General features: G+C 36.0%; 1 protein-coding gene across 49 annotated transcripts in view; it reads right to left on the bottom strand.

Moving 5' to 3' along the window:
• Positions 1 to 418: 418 nt before the first annotated feature.
• The window catches only part of CLASP2 (cytoplasmic linker associated protein 2), a 154,067-nt gene continuing 127,875 nt past the window's right edge, over positions 419 to 26,610 (bottom strand). For 27 of the 49 annotated variants that reach the window (XM_074841960.1, XM_074841953.1, XM_074841979.1 and 24 more), the window contains 12 exons: positions 26,012 to 26,090; positions 25,787 to 25,837; positions 20,461 to 20,604; positions 16,383 to 16,526; positions 15,847 to 15,953; positions 14,884 to 15,037; positions 14,013 to 14,241; positions 9,426 to 9,619; positions 8,479 to 8,607; positions 6,422 to 6,628; positions 5,155 to 5,271; positions 419 to 4,093 (listed from right to left, as the gene is read on the bottom strand). In XM_074841960.1, coding sequence (XP_074698061.1) covers positions 4,007 to 4,093; positions 5,155 to 5,271; positions 6,422 to 6,628; positions 8,479 to 8,607; positions 9,426 to 9,619; positions 14,013 to 14,241; positions 14,884 to 15,037; positions 15,847 to 15,953; positions 16,383 to 16,526; positions 20,461 to 20,604; positions 25,787 to 25,837; positions 26,012 to 26,090 — 1,642 coding nt within the window. In that variant the 3' untranslated portion in view covers positions 419 to 4,006. The remainder of the gene's footprint in view (positions 4,094 to 5,154; positions 5,272 to 6,421; positions 6,629 to 8,478; positions 8,608 to 9,425; positions 9,620 to 14,012; positions 14,242 to 14,883; positions 15,038 to 15,846; positions 15,954 to 16,382; positions 16,527 to 20,460; positions 20,605 to 25,786; positions 25,838 to 26,011; positions 26,091 to 26,610) is intronic. The other 22 variants (XM_074842032.1, XM_074842105.1, XM_074842124.1 and 19 more) reach the window with 1 other exon arrangement.

Raw genomic sequence — 26,610 nt, 5'->3', positions numbered from 1 at the left:
AGAGCCAACATGCTACCTCGTGGGAGCTCCCTTACTGTATTCCAGACAAACCACACTGGGGAACAATCTCAGACTGGTCCTCCAGCAGCACCCTGGGATCAGAAATTTCTGCGAGAGATGCTGGCAAAAGTGAACGAACATCTGTCCTGGGCTTTGAGGGTCTTGCCTGTATTGGGGGGGTGGGGGAGTAGGGGGTGGAATACAAAAAACCCGTTTCTTAGTGGAGTTTGTTTAGCACATTAAAATACTGTGAGCAGTTTGGGCCTGCATTCTCAATAGGCTTTTTACCTGGGTATGTTTGTGAACTTACTCAAATGTTTAAATATTCATAGAAACTACTAAGAATACCTAAGTGTTTCAGGAGACAAGTGTTTGTTCTTTTTGCTCTGGAACTCAGACCGCAAATAATAAACACAACTCAATCTCTTCCAACCTTTATCTTCAAAAACAAACAAGCAACTCAACTCAGGACAAATTACATGATCATCTCCCCTCTCAATTTACATTTACTATCCCAACTTTCTTGCTAAGAGAGCTGAACATAATGTGTTACTCAAAATTATTTAAAGCAAATGACATCCAAGTCCGAGACATCCAAGATAAGCATTTCCTATCCTGATTCTGCATGTAGCTTTCTTTCCTTCCTCTTTTTTTAAGCACAAACCCAACCTTTAAAAATTACATTTCAGTATTCAAATGATTGCAATGACCCATCTTTACAGGTAGTACAAAGAACATAAAGAAACCCTTTCTGAAAGAACAGCAACTTATAACTGTCCTAATTTTTCCTTGATCTTTATGCTAATCCATTAGAGAAACCACCTCCAGCGGGAACGTAAGGCATGACTAATCATTGCTTGAATTTAACCAAGCTAATAGCTATTTATAATATAGGAAATGAGGGCAAAAAGCAACGCAGTGAATCTGGTAACTGGCTGCAGTGGAAATAATTCTGTTGCAAATTCTTACATTCCGATGGCTCCATGTAATATTAAGAGATTCTATCCACTACAGCAGACCCATCTTTGTTGAAAACAGAACTAGTCATATCATAAGTAAAATATTCATTTAAATATATTGCATTTAGATTTTTAATACATGGGATATCCACACTTAGAACATTTAAAGATGGCTTAGAAGGAAAACTGATGGACAAACTTGGTGTAAATATCTTCCTCCCCCACCACCTGGAGCAAAATTTTTCAGTCACATATGGGATAAAAACTATTTCTTTCTTACCAACTTTTGTTTACACATAAAAAAATTAGGTTCATCCAGAATATATACTGTATGTTTCAATAACTTATTTTTTTCAGTATGAAACAGCATCTTCAAAAAGATGACAAACAGCAGTCATCTTGAAATGATCCTCTGAAAATAATTACCACCTGTAGAAAAAGCAGGAATAACATATGGGACTATTAAGCTTAGAATTTGTGCAATTTTTGACCTTTTGTATAATCAAAATGTAAACTACAAGATTGCAGACTGAAAAATATTTTTGAAATATTAAAAAAATAAAACGCAAACAAATGTATAATGTACAAATAAATGAAACAATAAACAAGAAACCTGCCTAGATGAAGGAAACTGGGTGTTCATAAAGATTCTATTTCACTTCCAGAAAACATTCTTGTCTAGCATACCTATATTCACAGCATGTTCTCAAATGCCAAGTCAGATTTAGTAACAAGAGTATATAAAGAAACATCATTTGGACACACAAAACTTGAAGATTAAGATAAATTTTTTTTAACCAATGTTGTATCAATCACATTTATGATTTTTCTTATAGCATGTGATCAAATAAAACAGAAAACCAGAATGTATACATTGCTAACTTTTAAAGTAATGTTATGTACATTTTATTGCCAGTATATGCACAATGGTAAGCATAGAACTATAAATACACAATGTAATTAAACAGTAGAAAACAACAAGGATGTTACACGTAACAAAGGAAAGAAAGAGGAAATACTATTTTCTTGATGTAGCTTCTAAAAAGGGCTAGCGACGAGTTATGACAGTCTTGGTTTTAAGTCTTTACATATATTTCTACAACTTTTCCTCCAAATAAATCTCTGCAATGGCATTGCTTCTTTTACAACCACATCTTAGCTCTTTCTATTGCATTCACTTCAAACTAAAGTGAAAACAACCTTTCATGTAACTACAAGCATCTGACTTAATTTTTATTCAGTTTTGCTTTTCAGGGTTCCTAGCAAGTAAAGTGTATAAGTAGTTTCTTACGATATTTGGCTGCAATGTTGAAGAATAAGAGTTCTGAATACACATTAAGTGATAATTTGGAAAAAAAAAAAAAAGAATATTTTCTGTAGATAGTTCTTCCACTGGGTGCTATATGCAGCAGCTCAGTCAAAAATTAGTCACCCTGAAGAGGTAGAGAGAATTTTAGCCTAGCGTAGATCATCATCCTTGGCACCGCTATTTTCTCTCTTATCAGGATACACCTCCTACAACTAGACAACATCACAGTCAAAGGGAAAAGAAGTCAGGGGGAAAAAAAAAGTTCCACCATTCCTGGGAAGGGCACTGTTCCATCCCAGTTCTTAGTTAATTAGCTTGCTGCTTATATCCAAGACCAAAAAAAAAGAAAAAAGAAAAAAAGAAAAAAGAAAAAGACAACATTTAGGGACACATTTACTTGATCTTTGTTCTCTTTCCATTAACAAGTGCATAAATACAAAGAACCATTATTCACAATAAACTAACTCTTTTTAAAAAATGGAAAAACAAACCCTGGAAACATTTCCACACCTTAATCCAGATGGGTCTTGAGGATGCTATTCAAGAAAACCATGCAAATAATTTGGTGCAGCTTTCCCAACTCGTCCAAAATATATTTTATTTTTTTTAAATTAAAAGGTGGCAAGATCCATAGCATTTGTGACTATTCCCCCTCCCTCCCCGTTTAAATTCAGTGCAGAAAATCTTGGTGCTTTTAAGAAGGTAACGAATAAATAGTTTTCTGCACTGTTGTCATAAAATCCCATGTGAGTTACAATACAAGACTACTTGTTCCAGCAATTAGGTTGAGAGGAAACATTCTAGTGATAAAGATAAAATACATACTGAGCATGCTTGGGCAGAGCACTCCATTCTGAAGCATCCTGCTTGAAGAACGAAAGGTGACAAGGATGGTTCACGTCCATCAAGTGACCATTAACTCTGCTGCTAAAAGCAGACTGCCACACTATCACCAGGTCGGCAATGCTACCCTGAAAGGGCTGTCTTCCACATTAAGAGGTACTGGTTGTACCAGTCCTCTACTGCGCACACTAAATTCTTATTTATGCAACAAACATACAACCAATGAACAATATCACTTTTACAGAACTGGATCAATCCAGCTTTTTTTTTATAGGCTTATTTCTCAATCTCCAGAATATCCCAAACAAGCTGTAAATAAGATGATGAACCACCACCACAGTGAACAAGTCTCACTGCAGTTCAGACTAGTTCAGCCTTGTTTCACATCACTTCTTGTTTCTAGTGAAGGACATGATACTCAAACAAAATAGCAATAAAAAAGTAATGTTATCTGCAGCTGAATAAAAGCAACAGAATTTATAAATTTTAACTTCTGAAGCTTAAAGCATACCTTTTTAATTAGCATTAAAAAAAAAATCTTTTTTTAATACAATAACACTGGCAAAAGTTAATGGGAAGACACAGAGGTTTGTGAACAGGATAACTGATGGATTAGATTATTTTTAGATTTTATTCTGCTTTGATCAACTGATGTTAATACTGTTTTTCCTTGAATTTGGAGTAATTCTATCGCAACAGTCACATGCAGGCTGAGGACAGCCATTGGTTAAAGAAAAAAACCCAAACAAACAGAAAACAAACAAACAACAAAAGAAAGGGAAAAAACAAAACAAAACAAGAAAAAAGTTCCAAAAGTTGTATGTAAGGATTTTCCTTTCACTGAAGAGGGCCTTGCCCTTGCTTTAGGAGACCTGGTTAACTCTTGTCAGCTTCATTAGCTTTGTCCAGACATATCTGCTGTTGTATCCCCTGGTCCAGAGACTGTTTGTGCACGTTTGATGTAAAGGTTCAATAATTTCATCTGCAAATTTAAGCCAGAAATTCACTCGGTTTAGTATTTGCAAACTGTACAGACTACAGGCATGGTATAATAATGGAGACATTAAACCATTTTCTTTTCCCCAAAACCAAAATTGTATTTTACACAGTTGATTCGAAGGTAACATACTTACCAATGAAAACATCAAACACATCAAAATTTGTCACAAGGAAACTGCTCAAGCTTCTTTAAGGATGTAAAGAAGAGAATGATCTAAGGTAGCTAGATTAAGATAGATGGAATATTTTTCTCAAATTACAATGCTGTTCTAAATAAGGTAGAGGGTTTTTTTTAAAGTTAATGTTGAGGTTTTAAGCCTCTAGTTAAAAGTTGTTGATGCTGGTACTTATCAAATCTTCCAATACTGTCTAGAATCACATTCAACACCATCACTACCAGAGAGTATTTTTAAGATATAACTGTGTTATTCAAAGATATACAAAATTAATTGTCCTGTTTTATTCCCAAGGACAAAGAGATTCACAATTAACATTGCATGCAAACAGCTGTATATAAGACATGTCAATAAAACTGTAAATATCCTGAACCAAAAAGGACCACAGACTGATTACTATTATTTCAAATCAGAGGTACTGACAGGACTGATGAAAGCAAGATAACAAGGTGGTGAATAAATAAAACTGCTGTATGTAACATCTACATATTATGTTTATTGCTTTCCAATCTGAACTTGCATGAAAAACAAGACAAGAAATACTGACAGGAAAAGCCATGCTGAGTACAGCCATTATCACTACTACTGGGGATACACCCAGTAACTGAATCCATTAAACAGCAGTAAGAAACATAATTTAATATTTACCTTAATGCTGAGGTTTGTACACTTGCATAAATAAAGGTCTATGGATTTTCAGTTTGAACATTTTACGACGAAGTTATATTAATCCTCAGAGGGATCAGTAGCCCTGATATTCTCATTCAAGCATATACTTTTACGAAACTTTCTGGCAATTACAACCAAAATGCAAATGCATACATGCAATTAGGAACCAAGATTTCTTTAAATGGTATCTTTTACTTACTTTACTGCCAGTGAGCTGACTGAGATGTGGTTTCAGTTCATCACCAATTACTGCATGAATGGCTACAAGGCAGAAAACACATGCCTTACGAACACTGCTCTCTGAATTATCATAACCCTAGAAAGCAATAAAATTAACATTAATACCTTATCAGTTAATGATTAAAAGCCTCAGAAAGCTATTTACTTATTTACTATAATAAATACATAGAAGTCTACAGTAAATTAATGCTAGTGTAGCCCAGTGAAGCATTCCAACAAAAAAACAAACATGCAAATACAGAGCACGCACTTGAAAAGCAGGCTTGCTTATTAATCACCATTGATAATCATTTTCCAGACTGAAATTAAAACCTACACAATCTTGTTCATAAGTTACACTGAAAACAGAGCTGCTGTCATGCAATAAGGGAGTATATAAGAGAAATTGTTCTAGATTATAGAGATATTTACTTAAAGCAGAAGACCACTCTGTTTAGAGCTTACTCTGAAAGAACTATTCTCTTAACAGCTGAAGAATCATTTGTTAACTCCCACCTTATTCCTTAAGGATCTTTGCTTCTTCTGCCACTTTGCTAGTACCACATGCCTGGCTGTCTCACTCACACCCCCTTCTCAGAGGGGCCCTGCTCTGCCTCTGCCTTCCTGCAGATGTATGGTTGGATCCCACCCATTAAAGACAGGAATCTGCAGAATGCAGCTGTCAGACTCTGAAAAGTCCTTATCCATTATGTGCAAATTAACGTATCTTGGTTCTTGATGAGGTGGGAAAGAATTTATTTTTAAAGACAAAGGAAGAGAAACCTCTGATATCCTTCTTGTTTTATTAAACTTTCCCCAATCAACTGCTTCTTTCCTATTGCCTCCCCCAAATCCCAAGTGACAAAACCCCACAATTATACACAATACAACATGGACAATTTCAGACCAAATGATTACAACTTAGAAAAAGATACAAACAAGAAAAAAATATAACTTATCTACCAAGCTTAACTATAACTAGTACTTTATAGCCTACCAAGATTTCCTTTGAGTTCTAACCACAGTTATAATTTAGCTACCAGCCAATCATAGAGTTTCTTCCCACTATCTGAGTTATTTTGGGTCAAAGCAGCCATCAGCTATCAGACAAATAAAATCCTTCACGAGAGCCAAGTGATGTTATTTTTAAAAAGTCTTTGCAATTCTTATATATATAGTTGCTTTTTGTTTGTTTGTTTGTTGTGTTTTTTTTTTTTTTTTTCCCCTTTTCTTTCTTCTCTCCTTACCTGTATTAGACCTGGCACAATCTCTGGTAAAAGCTGAGTAAGGGTTTCTTTAGATACTCTTTCTATGACTTTCGTCTGCATTTTGATTGCAGCCAGATTAATGGGGTAATCTGCAGTTTGGATAATTGGACAAAGAACTTTGATGCACTGATCTGGGCTAATAGAAGTAGCCAGCATGGAAGCAGCTTCTTCAGCAGATCTCACCACCTATTGAAAGAATAAGTAAAAGACGTGGAAAAATTATTTACAAGAGACTGTTACTATAGTCTGTTATCTGGCAGTAATCGTCTTGAGCTAAAAATTTCCTACCAAGAGCTCTACCACGCTGTAGGAATATGTGAATGAAGAGCCCTTTGAAAATCTGTTTACAAAATTCCAACATAAGTTGGACGTATTCTCCTAAAAACAACTCTTCTCATCATTCTGTGGCTAATCTATGTCCTCGTCAATATGCATATCAGTTTTTTAAACCTCCTTGTTGAATCGCATCTGAAATTTCTCTGTTTCGCAATATCTGTCAACTACACACTGAAGTATCACCACCTCTGTAAATCTGTAATTTCTTGTGTTGTCATTTGTTACTCCTTGTTAGGTCAGTGATCACTGACAAGACATGTTTCCACATTCATCTGAAAACCATATTCAGTGACATGCTTAGATTGCTACTTCCAGAGGTCAATCTAGCTGTTTTTCCTCCCCTCCCAGTTTGGAAGAAACTGTGACAAGAGAGTATTTCAAGCCTGAAGAAAATGCAGAACAAGCAGAACCAGAGTCATTAGGTAGGAAGTCAATAGGTACAGAAGCTCAGGATACAACACAGGCACAACAGAGCAAATTCACATCTGATCTTCATGTTAGTGCAGCTGTGGTGTCCACCACCTACCAAGACAAACCGCTGTACAAAATCAGCAGTTTGTACATCCGTGATGTACAAAAATCTCCGTAACTGTTCCTCTCCATCATTGTCCCCTTTACTCTCTCACTCACAGACACAAAACCAGGAGAGAGAAAAAGCACAATAACAGACAAGGGAAGATGGGGACAAGACACTGCAGTAAACACAGTATATGAAACAAATCAAGAGAAAGGAGTATCAGATGAGTGACAAAAGTAATTGGCTGGGGGAGGGTGAATTTTCTTCATCTCCCCCCACCTCCCCAGGGAGGGGAGTGAGCGAGCAGCTGTGTGGTGCTTAGTTGCCAGCTGCGTTGTTAAACCCCAGAGTCAGGAACTGCAGTCAAACTTCAAAACCTGGAACTCCACAGTAAGTTCCATACAGTGTAAGTGCCCTTGAATGGGGAGTGGGGGGGGGGTGGAGGGAGTGGTGGTGTTATGGAGAGGATGTATTCATTTCCTAATAAACCTGGATTCTTTCCACAGCATCAGTGACACTGATGTGAACTGTTTAATACTGGGGTGGTTACTGTATTTACGTTTTTAATACCTACATGCATTATCCTTTATTGTGTCATATGGATCACAATTGCTTCTGAGCAAGATTAGTTATCCTTTTACTTCTGAATCCCCTCACTGTTCTCGGCCACAACCAGCTCCTCCCTTTGATATGTTCCTGTGCATTCTCCCCTAACAACATTCAAATCCGTGCTCTTGAATGGCCCAGAGCTGACTAAAAATGGAAACAGTTGACAATTCCTTGCCATGTTCAGACCCATCTCTCAACCATGCAACTTAATGAAATCCAAAAGCTTGTTGTAGTGTTCCAGGACACCTGTATTTGGCTTCAGATGTCATACAATGAAAAAACTCTCCTCAGTTATTCCTTGAAGAGCTGTAACAACACATCATTGGTTACTATGTCCTCTTAGACAGCACCCAAGGCAATTGTTATTATGGCTAATATTAAGCATTTGAGAGCTTATAAAACTGCAGTTCTTTTTTTTCTTGCATACCCATGTTAACTAATAACAGCTGAACGCTTGATTATTAAACAAATTACTTCCTCAGTAGGATCTGGCTAATTTCTCATTTTTTGGACAGCTGTTTCATTTTGTAATAATTTGTCATAACCTCAGACAAACAGAATAATGGTTACTAACCTCTTTATGAGGATCCTTATGCGCTTCTAATGTCTTCATGATTGTGAGCTCTGCGTAATTCTTAAACCTTGCTGGCTGGTTTCTTAGAATTTCTCTTAGAACTTTCAATGCCAAAGCTCTAATTGCATGCTAAAGATTTAATATTAAAAGAAATGAGTTATGTATCATCTTTAAACAGACATATGTTTTAACGTTTGTTCAGCAGCTGGAAGAGTCTTTGATAAGGGAAAAATATCAGACTACGCTCTACTCAATATATACAGTACAAACCTAGTGTTAACAAATAAAGCTAGGAAAAAAATCTTCATGTCTCACTCTTCTCGATCTCTCTTTTTGCAGATAATTCAGGTGGCATGTCACAACCATGTTGCTTAACCTGAGTTATCTACGCTACCCAGAAGTTAAGTTGCAATTTTACCCTTCACAAGTGCCGATAAAACCTTTAGCATCACATCATGCATGTACATTTTGGAAAAATTTTTTTACATTCTTTTTTAAAAATAAAAACCAAGTATGTCTTTTTGATCCTCGGTAATTTCAAAAACATGGCCCTTGAGGAGAACAATTACCTAGAACTCAGTCTCTTCACAATGATCATTACTGTACTTTAGAAATACATTTTTAAATGCTTTGCCACACATGTTGTTTTGATATTCTAGATTCCACCAGGGGCTATTAACAGATTAGCTCTGAATCCCAGTGAAAAATGTTTCATTTAATCTATCCTGTGGGAACTAACAAATAAGAATACTTGAGAAGGTAAGTATTACTGATGCCCTTTTCACCGTCAGGGCATTCAGACTTCATGACATTTTTGTATTTCCAGAATTTGTTTTTCAAGACTAACTGGAATTTCTGCCCTTCCTACAACCCATATAAATTTCAAAGATACTGAAAGTAAACCAAGTGCTTTGTTAACATTCTTAACTGGATTAACCTGAGTTTACCTCTTTATCTCCAAGTGTTTCAAGCAGCAAAAGTAGTATTGTTTTGAAGTGCTCATCCCAAACACCGAAAGACTCTTCCTGAGTTAACCTCATGAGCTCGTACAGGGCAGCCTTTCTTTCCTCAACTCTCTCATTATGGTTTGATAACTCTTTCAGTAACTCTGCAACCAGATCAGAATGGTCCATGGGAGGCTCTGTCAAAAAGGAATACACAAATACTGTTCTCAGATCACTGTAAATAAATACCTGTGCCTGCTGTACAACTGAAGGACATTTTCTAGGATGGCTAGCTGGCTTTCTAGCATGCTTTTATTCTTTTCCCCCCAAATGTGTCTGCAAAATTTGCAGTTTGGCTACTACATTTTCAGTGCAGCCAACATTGCTAAAGAAGCTTACCATCACCAAAAAAACCCAACAATGATATTGCAAAAAACCTCTGTAAGCTAGCTTACTGCAACAGTTTTTATGCTCCAATACCCAAAGTGGTAAGTATTCTGCATCCTTTTAAATCTGATCTATACACAAAGTGCCACCTTTCCCACATGACCCTTCCATCCAAGATGATAAATTTGTCTTTTCCCCGTTAGTATTACAGAACTGCTTAGACTTTTGTAAGCCATGGTTCCACTGCAATAGCTGGGCTATTAACACAAATGGGAAAAAAAAATGCACAAGAATGGTGCTTGGTACAAAATAACTGACATAGAAGCAAACCAAGGCCATTAGCCCACAGAGATTCCCAACAGCAGTCATTACAAGATGGCTCTGTATTTTAGTTTTGATTAGAGAGGATTCCATTATGATGGAAAAATGCATTAGTAATACAACCCCTATTTGTAAACACCAGACTGCAAACAGTCAAAAAACTTAAAATGGTCTTAATGAAAATTAAATATCAAATTGTTGCCTTTATTCCATCATCAAGACCCATTTAGCTTTTAAGAGAAAAGCATAGAGCTTCCATCTTTGCATCGAGACTTTTACATTAACAGAAACACTTTTTTTTTTTTCCTGGGAAAAGGTTTAAAGTATTGGCATAACATGCAAATGTTCTTGCATTGCATGTTTCCTGAAATTATTCCATTTATTAACACATGAAATACATTCTCCGTTACAAATTTATTAGGTCATATACTGAGAAAACACAGCCCCTGAACATCTTGTATTGCTGTATTCAGTATTGTAACTTATAAATGCTGTACGAAGCACCTGTACAATGAAACAAAAGCTGAATATCATGTATCAAGTATCTTAAAATCACACATCAGTTACCTTAAAAATCACACTGTTTTTGAACCCAACATTCCTACTGGCATTCTGTTTTGCATGAATAATCAGGAGCACCAGCACCTGAAAGCAGAACCTTTTTCTTGCAAGCACTTCTACTACCTCTATATTAATGCATGCTTTGCAGACTCTTCTAATTGGATCGTTAATGTTTGCCTAAAGGACAGACTGAAACTGCATTAGACAAACTATTAATTGGTACAGATGAGCAGAATGGACAATCACTTTTGCAAAAGCAAGATCATTACTTTTATTACCGAAACTATTACACTTGTTCTACCAAACTGTGAGGATTACAGCTACAGTAAATCCTATTTTGGGGAATGCATATTGACACATAATTAGCAAAACTACCCATATCTGTTTGAATAAAGTTATTTTCACTGTGGAAGTATCAGAATGAAAGAAGTGCCAACTTGAACATATGGAGGGAAGTGGAAAAGAGAGAAGAAGGTAGCAGCCATCTCAATGCAGGAATAAGGGGAGGAAAGAAGCTCCATTAGTGGAGGAAATAGCTGGAATTCCTGAAAAACATGAAGACAACCAAGAGGGAGGTGCCTTCACAGCCTGTATCTTCCATTCCCCTGTATGACTTAGCACCCAGTGTTTCATTTCCAAACACTCTCCAGGTAAGAATGGAGAAGCATAAATGTTGTCATACTCAAAGTCTACTCTCAAAATTTCTTTTTCAGAAAGAAATCAAAGCACAAATCAGGAGGAGCAGATGCAACTTCTTCATTCGAATTAATTAAAATATGCATTAGAGATATAAATATTGGGTGAAAAACAGCTCTTCACAAAACAACCAAATAATATCCTTTTGACAGGATAAACATTGTAGGGGTTAAAAGGGAATATGCAGGTATGTCCTGAATTTAGTAAAGATTTTCCTACTGTCACCCACAGCATCTTAATACAGAAGCTATGCAAACACAGTGACCAAAAAAGCCAACGAAGAAGGTGCAGAACTTGATGAATTGCTTGGAGTGTGACTGGACTATAAATAGCTTTCTATTAATAATCTAGGAGGACACAAATGATGTCTCTGATCAGGTCTGTGCAGAGTTTGGTTCTACTTGATGCTTTTGTTAATGCTATCGAAGGAATATGGAGACCACTTATAAAATCTGCAGATGACATCAATTTAAGAGCAGTTGCAAACATTCTGGAGAACAGGATGAAAACTGAAAATTATCCTGATAAATCAGAGCAATGGTCTGACAGAAAAAGACAGTATGTGTAAGGCAAGACACAGAAGCAGAAATCTTAAGCCTATATACAAAGTGGCAGGTAAAAAGGAAGATGTTTGGAAAACACAATCCATTAGAGTAAGCTGAAATAAACAAGCTTCTTTGGAGAGGAACACTGTTTTTCAACCAGTGACTGTGGACTGCTTTTAAGGAGTCTGGAAATGACTTAGAAAGCCAGGTTTCCCTATGCTTTGGATAAAGAGCCTCTCCCTCAGGAAAAAAATAAATTGCCAGTGTTTGGAAGATGCAGCCTGTTACTCTGAAAACCTTTTTACTGTAAGAGAGGCAAAACACTCAAACGGCCACGTGAGGTACACTGTGGTACATCCTCCACTGGAAATTTTCAACTGTTAAACAAACCATCTGCAGAATACACATTCGTGCCTCAGTGCTATTGGCAGGACTATACGAGCAGCTAAGGTTCTCCCACCTAGCCCTGTATTGTCACACCTTTCTCCCAGTAACACATGAGAGGATAAGCAGGGAGTCCAGTAAAAACAGGACTTTGTGTCATTAACAGGCAGCAATTCTGTGGAGTTTCTGAAAATGAAAATCTAACATCCAATGAGCGCTTCACGTTTATGGGAAAAGCATGCAACTCCTAACTGACAAATTGTAAGCACAAAGTATTTTGCCGAGTTTATCTTTTTGACGCAGTCTTTTTCAAAGTTATCTTAGAAGAAATTCTAAAAGTATCACACAAATGACAGAATGCACATGGTACAAGTAAATACTAAGGGTGAACACAGTAATGAATGCAGGTACTTTGTTAAGATCCATTACAGAGCAGACCTAAATAATGCATTGCACTATTCCTCCACCCAGGACGACCTAATACTGGATGGGGATGCTTCACTCCAGCCAGTCATGAGTTTTTACAAAATCAGAACATGCTGGTGCAGCACAGTATTTGGTTTAATGCAATATCCAGAAATATGTTGTCAGAAAGCATGAAGAAGCTTATCCCATGTAAAACAGGATTCCTGTAACACAGAATCTCAATCATAAACTGGCTCTGTATGTGGATGGCAAACGTATTTAATTACTGATATTTACATGACATGACTTGTAAAAATTTGCTTTCCCCTCAATCTTTTCTAGAAGATAATAATTGGCCATATGCCTTTTCATTAAATAGAAAACAAAGAGAAATGCATCTTTCTTGGATTTGTTTTTAATTTAATGCAAACTTAAAGCCAATTTATAGAATACCGTGTCAGAAAATAGCTTTGTTTTTCAACAGTTTCTGTAACACATCTTTGCTGAATGACAGAAGCAAAACAGTCAGAAGGAGAAAAATCCATCTGTCAATATTAAGAAATTTGTTTCCTTAAAAACTGATTTTAATCTGTAACTGAATATGAAGTATCAGCAAGAATGAATACCAGATTATGAAAACCACCTACTACTTTTTAAAAATAATGACAGTAGTGATACTCTGGAACCCTTCCAACATTTAGATATAAAAAATTACCCGAAGATATAATATGAAATATTAAAAAGAAGCTCTAGAAGCCTACAAAACAACAGCCCAAGTTCTTAGATTTACATGGGCTAAACGAACGATCTTCCTGGTAAAAGCTGGTTTGTTTTGTTTTTCCCAAAAGAATGTTTAGTCAATAGAAAATGCCAATGTCATGTTTCAAATACAAATATATTACTAAAAAAATACTTAATCATTCACCTAATTCCCAAACTGGTTTGATCCAGTTTTACTTTCTTGCTGTAAATCTTTTTTTCCCCCTTTAAATTTCAGTCATAAAGCAATCTGAGAAGTAAATTTATATTGACAATACTGCTACAGGATGTGCTACCAGATGTATACAACATAGTTCAGTATTTACCTGATTTTTACTCTTATCTCTACAAATATCAGGTAATCCAACAATGTCACTCAAAAGGATTACTGACAAATTAATTTGAAATACAGCATTTGTAAAAATCTCTCAAAGAAGCGGCACTGTTGGTACATATGTTGCTAATAATAAATTTGGAAACTGAACTAAAAGCACCGTGTTTCTTCTAGCACAGAATACAATTTGAAGCTTACCATCAGGAAATTGCTCTGCATCATCATCAAACATGGCTTCTTTCAAAGCAGATTTATTAAATGAACTGATACCATCAGAATAATTGTATGGGTTATAATCTCGTGAGCGTGGCGAAGAGTGGGGAGGCATTGTGTTGAGTAATGACGTTTTGTTATCAAGAGCAGTTCGGCCTATATCGCTCACACCACTTCCTGCTCGTAGGTCTACTATTCCAGAAGCACTGCAAATCTGCAGGAAAAGAAGTATCATACAAGCATATGAGATACACACTCACATGTTTCAAGTAACTAAATTACTAATTCATCTATGTAGCAAACAACTTACAAATTTCAAAAAGTTTAGAAATTTAAAAAAAGGAAAGTGTACATAGTTCAAACGAACTAATGAACTATAAACAGCTGTCAGTATTTATCTCAGAAGTCTGATGATAAGTAATTAAAAACATGTTTAAGCATATATGTATTTGGCAAGCTCAACAAATCTGAAAGCCAAAGTTCCACAGAAACAGAAGTTTAAAACACTGCATGCAGCACTGAAAAACCCACAGATTTTGCATGGAGTAAAATAAAGTCCTTGGAAAAGCATACAAAAACTGAACTCCAGCTGTTTTGCAAGAGAATCTATTTTTAAATAGCTAACATTTTAAATAAACAAATAGCTAGTGCTACTTAGGATGAGCATTTACATTTCCAAAATGTAGTTCAAGACTAGGAACATATTTTTCTAGATCTCTGAAGTAGTTTAGGAGAAATGTCCCATTCCAGAAGTCATAACATATACACCTAAAGAAAAAGATGCTTTATCATCTGTAATAAATTAGTCACTGGCTTGCTTTGCTGATACTAAGATGTGCCAAGTTTAAATACTCACCGAATCACCATCATCTTTTTTGGAATCTCGTTTTACAGGCTCATTCATATCTTCCTGACTGCGAAAACTGAAATTCTGAATGGCTTCAGTGACTCCACGAAGAGAGCTGTAAATATCTTCAGAATTCATATTTTCAGTGTCATAGTCAAATGCACTGTGGGTCACGGAGAAAGACAAAGGAATTAAGATGGATTTATTTTGTGACCACTTATTTTTAAATAACATTAGCATGGAACTACAGAGACTCAAGAAATATTAATAAAATTACTATTTTTCTTGAAACACATTAAGGAAGAAAGCTGGCTCTCCACATAACAAACCTACATTATGGTACATCTTAGTAAGTGTACTACCACTGACAGAGAAAGCACTGGCAGCAGCTAGCCAAGGGAAGGGCTACGTTGCGCAGCAACATCTGCATGAAGAAACAAATTTTGCTCTGTTTTACGAATATGAAACAACTGGGATTTTAATACCATTCTCTCTTTCTGAAAAAACTTCCAAAGTAAGGAGGACTGATAAAACTCAACAGTTTTCACATTGATTGCTAAAAGCAAAATTACAAAGTCCGCTTTGCTGGCAACATCGGTACCACAATATAAAAGACCAGAACCTTTATGAACTACTACTTTTTCAGTGTCCCCAATAACAAATCTGGTTTGATGACCAAGCTGACCTAACACTTGCTAGAGATGAACACTTCCATTCCTTCTCTTGCTAATCCACCTGCACTCCAAGGTGCACAGCCCTTTCTACCTCAGACCAGCCCTGGCCCGTGTCAGACCCTTCAGGGAGGCTAAGCAGCTCACAGTACTTTCGTTCAGTGGAGGGAGGATGATTATTTTTCAGCATCTGTCACTTAGTGCAAAATTCACTTCACGCCTTCACTGCTGGGGTTACAATTTTGGACAACATGTAATGACGCCTTAGATGCAGAACTGTAGCAACACCAACCTACGTTACCTTGGTGACAAAGTGTTCTGTGATGTATTGGTTGGGGAAGTGAGAGGACTTGACCAACTTGCTGGGGAGCGTGGAGTAGGTCTTGTTAAAGGACTTCCCACTGATCCCTGGAGGAGGAGAAGCGAGAAGAGATACTCCAGTTGGACTACAGCTTCCCTTTTAATTTATTATTGTATTTATTTTCTTGTGCCCAGAAACACTTAAAGAGCTTCTATTTAAATTCTTGGATTGGCTAACCAATTACTAGTAACTCCAATCAGGTATAACTTTGAAATGAGTAAAAGATAAACTACTCTTAAAAAACACATTCAAAGTTAAGTCATGTGGAAGCAACATAGAAAGTATCATTCTCTGGAGGAAAAAGAAAAGCCATTCCATAAAGAGTGGTATCTGCTACTAAGACAGACTCTACATAGGATTTGGCTTGCCTCCCCTCTTCTACCAACCTTCCTGCTCTCAAAAATAACTCTGCTGAAATGGACTTACATTCAAAACACCAGTAAGTTCAGAAAGAATAATAAAAGAGGCATAGATACCTGACCACTGTTGCCTGTATTCCGGAGATGATTATGGAGAAGCTTTGTGGCTCCATCCTGAAATGTTTTTGGTAAAGCACCCAATAGCATTGTAAACTCTGGAGTGTTGAGTTCAAAAAGGGAAATCAGCACTGACTGTGCAGCCTAGAAGAAGAAAATACAGATTGAAGATATTCATTTGAGCTTCTAAAGTGATTTTATCAGCAAGATATGCTATAATGAGGGTAATCACAAAACGTAACGTAAGTCTTGATCAAGCTTGAATAAATATTTTAACAGATGTGAACAAAAGCAATTCAATTTTGCTGGTAAGCTGGAATTCAGATATTGATAAATCCAGGCACATAACAATGAGCTCACACTTTGCACAATCATTATAACAAGCAGTCTTTCAGAAATGTGCTCCTCAATGCCCCCAACCCCAGATCCCTACTTACTAAAAAAAGTACTGAAAGAATTTGCAAAATGGCTTTTAAAGGGCTTGGCAAGTTGAACAAATTTAGAGAGGACTGGAACACGCAAGTCAGGAACAAGTCTACAATTCCTTCTCCCAAGTTCTGCAAGTGGTAATTACAGATGATGGATAATCAACACACTAGCTTGAAGAGGAATCATTGTCGCTTTAGAAATTGAAAAAACAAAACAAGCAGATACCCTAATCTGGAATAAGACAGTCTTGATTTTGAGCTGTGATCACAGCACTTGATGTTCTTTATAATTTATCCTACAGACAAACTAGATAGTTAACCTTCCCCCCACCTTCCCGCCCCGCTTCCTTTATCTTTTTAAAAGACAGGCAAACATCGTAAGGACTGCATATTCTGAAGATGAAAACTGTTAAGTATTGGAGTTTGTGGTCTACTGGATGTCACCTCCCACACTCTCAATTTTAATAGTTCATCTTTAATGTCATCCTCATCCTACAGAATGTTTTACTATATGTATTTCTTTTTTATCTGAATCAAAAATCAGAACTATTTACTGACAAAGCAACACAGTAAATTACACAACGGTTGGGCTCCCTCTAGTAAAGGAATGTTGGCTGCATGACTTAGTAATGTTTGTACAATTTGATGAATATTCACTGCGTAGTCTAACAAACCTGTCAACATAACAACTAAACACATGCAATGAAAGGCCAGAGATTAAGTTCTCCAGAATTGTTTAATAGCTTCTTTGTAGTACGAAACTCTGATTCTAAGATTAACCAACTATGTCTGCTTTACACAGCTCACCATCAAGGTCTGCCATGCACTGGAGAGAACCAGTGCCTCATGCTAGACAGAATGATAGGCAGCTTGCTTAAGCAGCAATGTTTTTCGAGCAAGTAGTTTAGAAAATTCTTTTAGACACTTATTTCCTCCTTTTGCTTCCAGAGCAATGAACTGTAGCATTTTTTAATTAAAAGTGGAAAGCCAAGGTATGAGCACACATACCTGCACACACCTCAGTATTAAGTTTAAGGACAAAAATACTAGCATGTTAGATTGCTACAAATTATCTTTGCACACTCGTGACTGGCTGTTTTCTTTAACTTTTATTCCCTTCTCCCTCTGACAGCCTTCTCTTCAAGTGAACACCCTGAATGCCCTCTACAACCTCTCTTTAGTGTTTCTCTTTTCCTTGTTATTTCTTATGGTCAGCCTTTTAACAGAAACTGATACAAAGCAAAGGCAAAACAAATCCAGCAACTGAGCAGAGGCTTGGGAATTACTACTTTACTTTTTCTCTTTTGTTATCCCCGTCTCTGCTCCACAACACTGTATCTATTTAAGCTGCCAATAAAATAACAAAATAGACAGTCCAGGGTCATATCAGGAAAGAAACTGATACCATCAAGTCTGCCCAGAATGAAGCTGAACCTAAATTATCAAAATTGATATTGACTCATAGGAGGTTTTCAACTATGCAATTATTTTCTCTCTCTCTTACTTGACACAAAATTGCATTTTATAGAGTATTTGGAGGTTTTTCTTCTCCTCTGGAAGAGCTCTCTCTCTTGAGATTTAAGTCCAGCAAAAAGGATAACATCTGCAATAAGGATTAGAAATATTTTTTTGGTTTTGTTTTGTTCTAAGAAGAACTCTAAGAGGATTCTCATTCTTTCCAGAAGAATTCTAATCTTAGAAGAAATCGAAGTTCTGAAACACAGAATTTTACCTTCCAGAAAGAAGTCCCACATCACTGAACTGCACTAAGATTGCCCAACTTCAGACTAATAAAAGAGGATTTTTCATGATACTTAATACTGGGAATGTTCTTACTAAAAAAAACCCCAAACCCATCAATTACACAGAAATACACTTGGCAAAAACTTTTAATTTAAAGAAATCATACTAAATGCTATATTATTAAAATACATAAAATTAATAAGCCTGTGATTGCAGGCTGTGAAGCCTGCTAACAGAACAAAACATTTTATATCATCATAACAACTCTTTTGACTACTTATTGATGAAATGTTATTTTCGAGAGTTATTAAAGGCTTTCGGCAGTTAGTTGCCTCTAACAGCTGTGTTATGGAAAGAGAAAATAAAATGAGAAAACTTCATATAATTAAGGTGTTCCAGATGATTAAACTCATTGGCAATTCTTTCCATGATTCAGTTACTTATTGACATAAAAATGCTTATTAGAGATATGAACCATCAGATAAGACAGCTTGCCACGTGTCTTAGTACTAAAACTTTACTGATTTAGAAGATAGTGCTGCTTCAATTCTCCTGTTTTATGGTCATATATATGTCACTAGAACATGGTACTAGGCAAGAGAAGTCCATAGGATATAATCTATTACTGCTTTCTCAGAGACATGAAGTTATATAAGAAGTGAAAGACATAAGTATTATTTCCAGTATGAACTCTGCTGTTTTTTTTATCACATATTAAAAACATTTCAGATATCAAGAAGTTGTGGAAGTTATTTTTACTTTTGTTCTCTTCGCATTACAGACTTTGTGAGACAGCTCCCACTATTTTCTCTCAAAAACATCCCTCCTAATGAAAGGAAGTTTTGGTACTGTTTCCAGAAATTATGAAGTTGCCAAAACTCAAACTTAATTGAAAACAGCAAAGGAAATCTAAACAAATTAATTGTTGCAACTATTCAAACTGCTGAAATAGACAGAGAAAAAGAAACAGGAAAGTTAGTTCTCTGTGTCAAAGATGCTTGCACATATGAGTCATAAAATAATTATGTTTATTTAGCATTCAAAAAGTGTTAGCATGCTGATAATGGCAGCTAAGAATGGCCGGTGACAATCAGAACAACAACAAAACTTTATTCTATCAAACTGCAAATGAAATGCAAAGATTTTAGCTTTCTATAACTGGAATGACTATTTAGAAATCCTTACTAAACACCGCATTAGTACACTTCTCATGGTTTTTCTGTATCCCTGGTATATCTGCATAGCTCACAAATACTCATTTTCACTTCACAACAGTTATGCAGAAAAGGGACTTTTGCACTGGAACCATGCATTACCACGACAAACCTTTCATACTACTTTATTAAAGCACAAACTTTCTTTTGTCAAAGGGTCAACAGTCATTTACCTACTTTTTGTTAAACACAAAGGATTCCAGAAAATTCAACAGACATTGAATCGAGTTTGCTACCAAACTTACCATTCCCGTTACAAATGTACTATTAATATCACAAAGGGCGGTCTCTGAAGTAGTACTAAAACTGTATAGAAAATGCCCACTGTAGAGATTTTATTACCAGTGGTTGAAACAAAGTTATTCCTTTTATTATGAAAGATAATCTTAACACATTAACATACATGAAAATACAACCCTAACGGAGAGTTTCAATATGTGTTTATTTTAAATTTTTACTTAAATATTCTTAAACATATAATTTTTGGCAAAGTTTTACTTTGTCACTTCTGATACTTTATACAGAAAAATTAGGTGTGTTTGCCGAGAATATAAAAGTATCTTTTCTCTATGAAAGAATAAGTTTGCTTTTAAATAATTTTTTTTTTTGTTTAGGCAAAAAAATATTAGCTTCTCTAACTTGCCAAGATACTTGGAATGTACTGCAATTCTAAGCACACATTAACAAACCTACCTTCCTAACATCTGAGCTTTTAGGTTCTGTGGTCCAGGTGATGATTCGAGACACTGCTAACCTAGTTTCACTTGAATTTACAAAATCTCCTGGATCCATCTGTTGCGCAAGAGTCTCTATGTATTTAAGGATCGCAACTTTGACCTGCAAAGAGAAATAGAGTCAGGTGGACAATAACAATGGTGTGCTGCAAGAACAAGTGTGCTCACAGAGTAGATTGTTCATTCCGTAAAATAAAGTGGGTTTTTTTCCCCCACAACTAAACTAAACATCTTTTCAGCACTGATATAAAACTCTATGCAATAAATCAATTTACAAACGGATATAACATTTCAAGAAGCGAGTTATTCCACAGAAATTCGAATATTAATAGAAATCTTAGATTTCACCGGTAGCAACTACAAGATACACAAATAGTATGCAGAAGCTTGTATTTAACAAAAAGAAGACCAAAGTACTCAGAATATTTAAGAATAATCAGGATTTTAAAGAATTATTCAGAATTATTAAGAACTTTTTTCAAGTACTAGAATGAAAAATGGACATCATCTGACGAACCAAGAATCAGTTCCTATTGGTTCCTACTATGTAGTTTAACACTCATCATTCTTTTAGAAAACACCAGAGTTGAGCAGTCACTATCTTCGGGGATAAGCCACACGAATCTTCCCATTAAATACTAAAAAGGTATGGAATAGAATTTCTACAGAAGACTTAGAAGGGGTCACATGCACACTTTTCCTTTGAAGATATTCAGAATATAGAGACATGGATTTACCAAGAGGATAGTAAAGCCACTTTAATCCCACATTTATCTGAGCATTGATCTCCTACTTCACTATCTTCCTCCACTCCTTATGCAGAATCTCTGTTTTATACACCCCAGACTGCAGCCTCTCTCTAGTTTCTCCAAAATTGCACCACTGCACAGCTTTGGGCAAAGGGCTATTATGTCTCCCTTAAATATTTATCTCCGCAACTCCTGCTGTCCCAGAGATTTGTCACACAACCCATCAACAAACATGGTGAACATTTATTTAGGCCACCTATCTGCCTTAGCTGCTCCTATTTCCACTAATAACTATAGTGAACCAGAAATACCTACCAGGAAGGAGACACCTATGTCCATCCATAACCAGAAAGAGAGCTCTGGGTATATTTTTAATTTTTCATGGCGCGTAGTACAACTGTTCTGAGCAAAGCTATTTAGAAATTTCCCTGGGTCATGAAAACTTGCAAGCTATTAAAAATTCAAGATACACTAAGTGACACACACATTCGTGATAGCTGATACATGTAGATTAATAATGAATACTTCTTTTTCACAGCAGCTGTTAAAGCTTGACTTCTCCAAAGTTATACAACAAGCAACAGCTGGAGGCTTTCATCTTATGCAGATCAGTATCAACAAATGTAATAAACCCCTCACTATTTGCTAGATTCTTTCCAAGGAAAAAAAATCCACAAACATCTCTGCAGCAAAAACCCTTAGGCTACATGGTTTCCAAATACAAAGAAAGAGTTAAAATTTCTAGATTACCAAGAGAAAGCATTACAACAGCACTATGTTTCACTGTTCACAATTCAAATATATATAGTATCGCACCTTAAAAAAAAATTGCTGTTAAGAACTGTAACACTTAGAACATCCAGAGGCCTTTCTCCCAGTGAAAAAATTCTGGCGTACTGTACCAGAGAGCAGTATTATTTAGTGTCTAAACTACTCTGACAGAGTAAATCACACAGACTTAAGATGGAGGCTCTCAGGAGGCAGAAGAGCACTGAACAGCACTGATGAGTGGAGCTAATAAAGCTTTTCACAGTGAGATGGATACCCAAAGCTAAGTTTGACAGCTGTTTTGAAAGAGAATATCTTTCACTAATTGCTTTTGAGAGAAGAAATTCTGGAAGGGGTACTTTTCTATGCTCTAATATAACGAGACAGTATTATTACAGACAAAAAAAACCCACCCTGAAGTAAACTCCGTAATAGCAGCAAATCTACTTATGATGTATTTTTGTCACTATTTCCAGTAAGTACAGAGTTGAGATTTAGAAATAAAAGAGTTGAGATTTAGAAATAATAGGTCTAACATAGTCCTCTTCAACAACTTGTTTAATCTCTCCAAGAGAGATGAACAATTTCTGACTGCAATGAAAGCAGCTCCAGGAATTCTTACAATTAGTATTTGCTGTTAATCTGAAATCACTATGAAGTTGTTGACTACTGCCTTGACTTTGTACTCTTCTAGGTTGAATTTATTGTACTTTTGCTGGACTATAACCACTGAGACATTTTTCCTGTGCAGTGTATAACATGACATTTTGTTTAAGAATAGCACTGCTGTAGTAAGTGAGCTGAAACATAGATCAAGCCACAGTTAGCACTATTACTCACAAAAAAAAGATTAGCCATAAACGGAACTCAAGTGCTTCAGTAAACATCTTTCACAGATAATGAAATGACAAATTTTGGCCCAAAAATATGTGCAACTACCTCCAGGAATTCAGGAAATACTGTAAGGATGCTACACAGTCAGTGCCAGAAGGCAAATTGTTTTCCTGTCCTGTGAAAAATTTGAGATTTACGGAGTTTCATTTGCTGCATCAGGGTTAAGACAAAAGAAGCATTTCACATAACAGGAAAAAAGGAGAGAGGAATGTAAAGAAGCTGCTTTACTTAAATCAGAAAAAAGTCCCTCTCTGACAGTGCTTTCCTGGGATGCGAGAAACTCTACTCTGCCTTACTCAGACTGAATACAAGCAATCACTCAAAGTGACTTGCAGACTGCCACATCCCAGGTGTCCGTCCCTAAGTTACTGGATACTTAGGAGTGACTGCCTCTGCCATTACTTAACCAAATGACTGAAATAAACACTAAAGATGAATTTTGAAGGGCTCTCTCATCTCTGAATCTGTTGCATTGGTTGGTTGGGTTTTTTTCATCCAGAAATTTTAATAAGGACTTAAAAAATATCTGATCAACTGCAGCAAAAACCTTTGTCAACAAATCAGTGTTTTCAAAAGAGAGAAGGGTTCAGAAACTTGTAAGGAACTTTGGTCACAATGCTTAAATCAATTCCTCACTGAGTGCGAGCCATTTGATATTCAACCTGAAAAAAATGAAAGTGATGATTGGAAGTGCTATTTCAGGACAACACCCATCCTCTGCAAAGCATATGTTCTGCACCTGCGAAATAAGCTTAATAGATTATAGCCTATCTAGCAAATTTGACTTCTGTGCCCATCCACAGATTTGACCAAAATAGATATATGCATCTGGCACCTCTAAACTGTGTTTTAGCAGTTCACCACGCCTACAGGTACAATTATAGCAAAAGAAAGTAAGATAAATAAAGCACAATACATTGTGCTGCATCCTCCATGGATTAGGTCAGAATTGTATCTTCTCTAGGCTCGGTCCTCTTACTGGCTAGCTACTTAAACCCACCTCTACAGCCAATCTAAAAGCTTGAGTTTTACTGTCCAAAACTTAGCTGTGTTTGTAAGCGTAAGAACAACAGTGACAGTTTACTCTGAAGTATCATGAATATTTACTACTACCACATGAAAACCAGAGAGAAATGTCATTTTTAAAAGGGAATCCTTCCACAGAGCAAATTCCTGATCTATCATCCCTTCTTATATCTGACCACCCACTTTTAAGGATGCTGAAAATAATTTCTCTGATTTTTCCTGTCACAGTGAATGCTGTTTCTCAGTCTATCTAGCCCAAAGGCAACAAAATAATCATTCACCAGAGTAAGAACAAAAGCTGAAGACCAAGAAATGGAGTGGTGCCCTAGGATTATAAATTAATCTGTTAGGTATCTGGGTGCACTGAGGATGGGATTTAGACAAAATATTCAAGAAGGTGGATATTAAATAGATTCTTCTGCAATTTATGTTCATTAAATATACAGTCTGGATCCTGAACCTGTAGTTACCTCAAAGATGGAAGTAGAGGGTAGATACCACTTTCTTCTGAAAAAAAAAAAAGAGCTTACCTTCTCTTAAACAGTTACATACTTTATTGTCCCAAAAATTAATTTTAAATAATCTTGATTTTATTTCAAACTAACAGGTGTTCTTTTATGGAGGTAGCTTTTACCAACATCTTGATTTCAGAAGCCTCTCTCAAATACTGGAAATTATTTTCAGAATGTCTTCCCATTAAATTTTTCAAATTTCTTAACTCCTTCTATGTCACATAGTGAATATTCTTGAACTTAGCCCCAACTCAGCCTAATAGGAGTCCATGTCTCTTTCCAAATCTACACTTTCAACTTGGAAACATGACTTATACGTGTTTACCAGCTATACTACTGTATGGGAAAAAAAATAACATCTCAGCCATCAAATTCACCTTCCTGGGAAGGAAAACGAAGTACAACAAAACCCAATTTGTTCCAAGGATTTATTTAAACAACAAACTGATTTTTACTACCTCATTTGCTGTCTTCAATAAATGACAGCAGTCCCTTTTTAACACAGCTCTACGAAGCAACAGTGGTCAACGTATCAACTGTCCTCAAAAGCTTAAAAATGTAAGTTTTACTGTATTGTAGACAAAAAAGGCATATTCATGTGACTTTAGGTTCAACATAACTCGGGAAAAGTCATATTCTTGTGCAGTATCAAACCATATAAAAATATTTCGTGCAGGATAGAGCAGAAAATGCCAGTTATCATATGCTTGTTATTTCCCCATTTACACCACTTGTAAATCTACTTAGGATTTGATATATTTATCTTAAAATCAACTCTCTTTGGAACTGTAAATGTACTAGAGAATATATTTTTACTTTCCATTTAGACTGGCAGGTCTATGGACTACTGATTCTTATATAAAAATGTGTGTAATTGTAAAGCTACACACTGTGTTCAGAAAAGTAAGTGTACCACAAAGGGAGCTGATTTTTCATATAGTGACTCAAGTTCATATTAATATTAAAATAATTTAAATTAATTCGAGACCTATCAGAATGAATACAGGAAAAAAAATATATATGAACTAGGAAAACACGATTGGGAAATCACAAACATAAAATTAGAAAAGACTTGATAGAGTGAGTTTGCATAACCAGCTTGATGTTAGGCGGCCACATTTTTGTTGCTCATTTTTACTGTACTGTGGTTTTATTAGATTTCTCTTGCAGCAAACATTTTCATACTAGTGTAGTGTTTAAAATCGAACATCTGCATGCTTAAAGTTTCTCGCAAAGGTTAGTAGCAGCATACGAATGCATTCAAATAAAAATTATTTGAAACACTGTAAGAGTTTGACATAGGGTTAAGAATAAAGACAATAATTCAGACAAAAACCTTTGAGCTCCAAAAAGAGCGAAGCTGGTCCTGTAGTGCTGGCTTGACTGTCTGAAAGTTTACAAAAAAAAAATCCACTAATTGAAAACCTTTTCTTTTTTTTTTTTTTTTTTTTTTTTTTTTTTTAACCAAAACAAAAAATAACAATCCAAATTCAAACATCAAGACAAGCAAATGTCTATCAATGTGGATTTCGGTTTGCAATGCAAGCCTGAAAATTCTTACCTTCAGGCTAGGTGTTTGGGTCTGATCAACAGTAAATCTCATTAAAATACTGAACTGGAGGTCATTTGGAAAAGATTCCCTGTAAAACAAACAAATCAAATCATGTTAAGTTACACGGAATTTTCTTTTAATACCTGTTGAGAAGCACTAAAGCGCTTACTCCTTCCAGTAAAGAGAAGCTTTAGTGCTTCTAAAAAAAATTCTACCAGTTTTATTGATACTGTATCTGACTTTCAGAAACATTCACCTAGCATGTAAAGGACAAAATTTAAGAAATTCCTGCTTTAAAGCAATTATAGCTAGAATAGATAATGCAAGCAATAAGGAATGATATAATAATGATATGGTAGTATTCTGATTCTAAATATTTGTAATCTTCAAATTAATATTCAGTAGTACTGCTAAAGCTATACACCACACTGTCCTGCACACTTCTCTGAACCATCCTGTTCCACTCTGGGCTGCATCCACCCTCCCAACTGCACACAGGTGTAGCAGATGATATTCCCTCTCTCCTCGCAACATACACCATACCCGTCCCCAGATTTCAGAGCAGATCTGCCACATGCATAGGTTCAGCAGAGGTCTAGACCACTTAG

Source organism: Strix aluco, chromosome 1 (genome assembly GCF_031877795.1).
Source record: "Strix aluco isolate bStrAlu1 chromosome 1, bStrAlu1.hap1, whole genome shotgun sequence".
NCBI classification, from domain to species: domain Eukaryota; kingdom Metazoa; phylum Chordata; class Aves; order Strigiformes; family Strigidae; genus Strix; species Strix aluco.
This window is presented reverse-complemented; position numbering and strand designations above follow the sequence as displayed.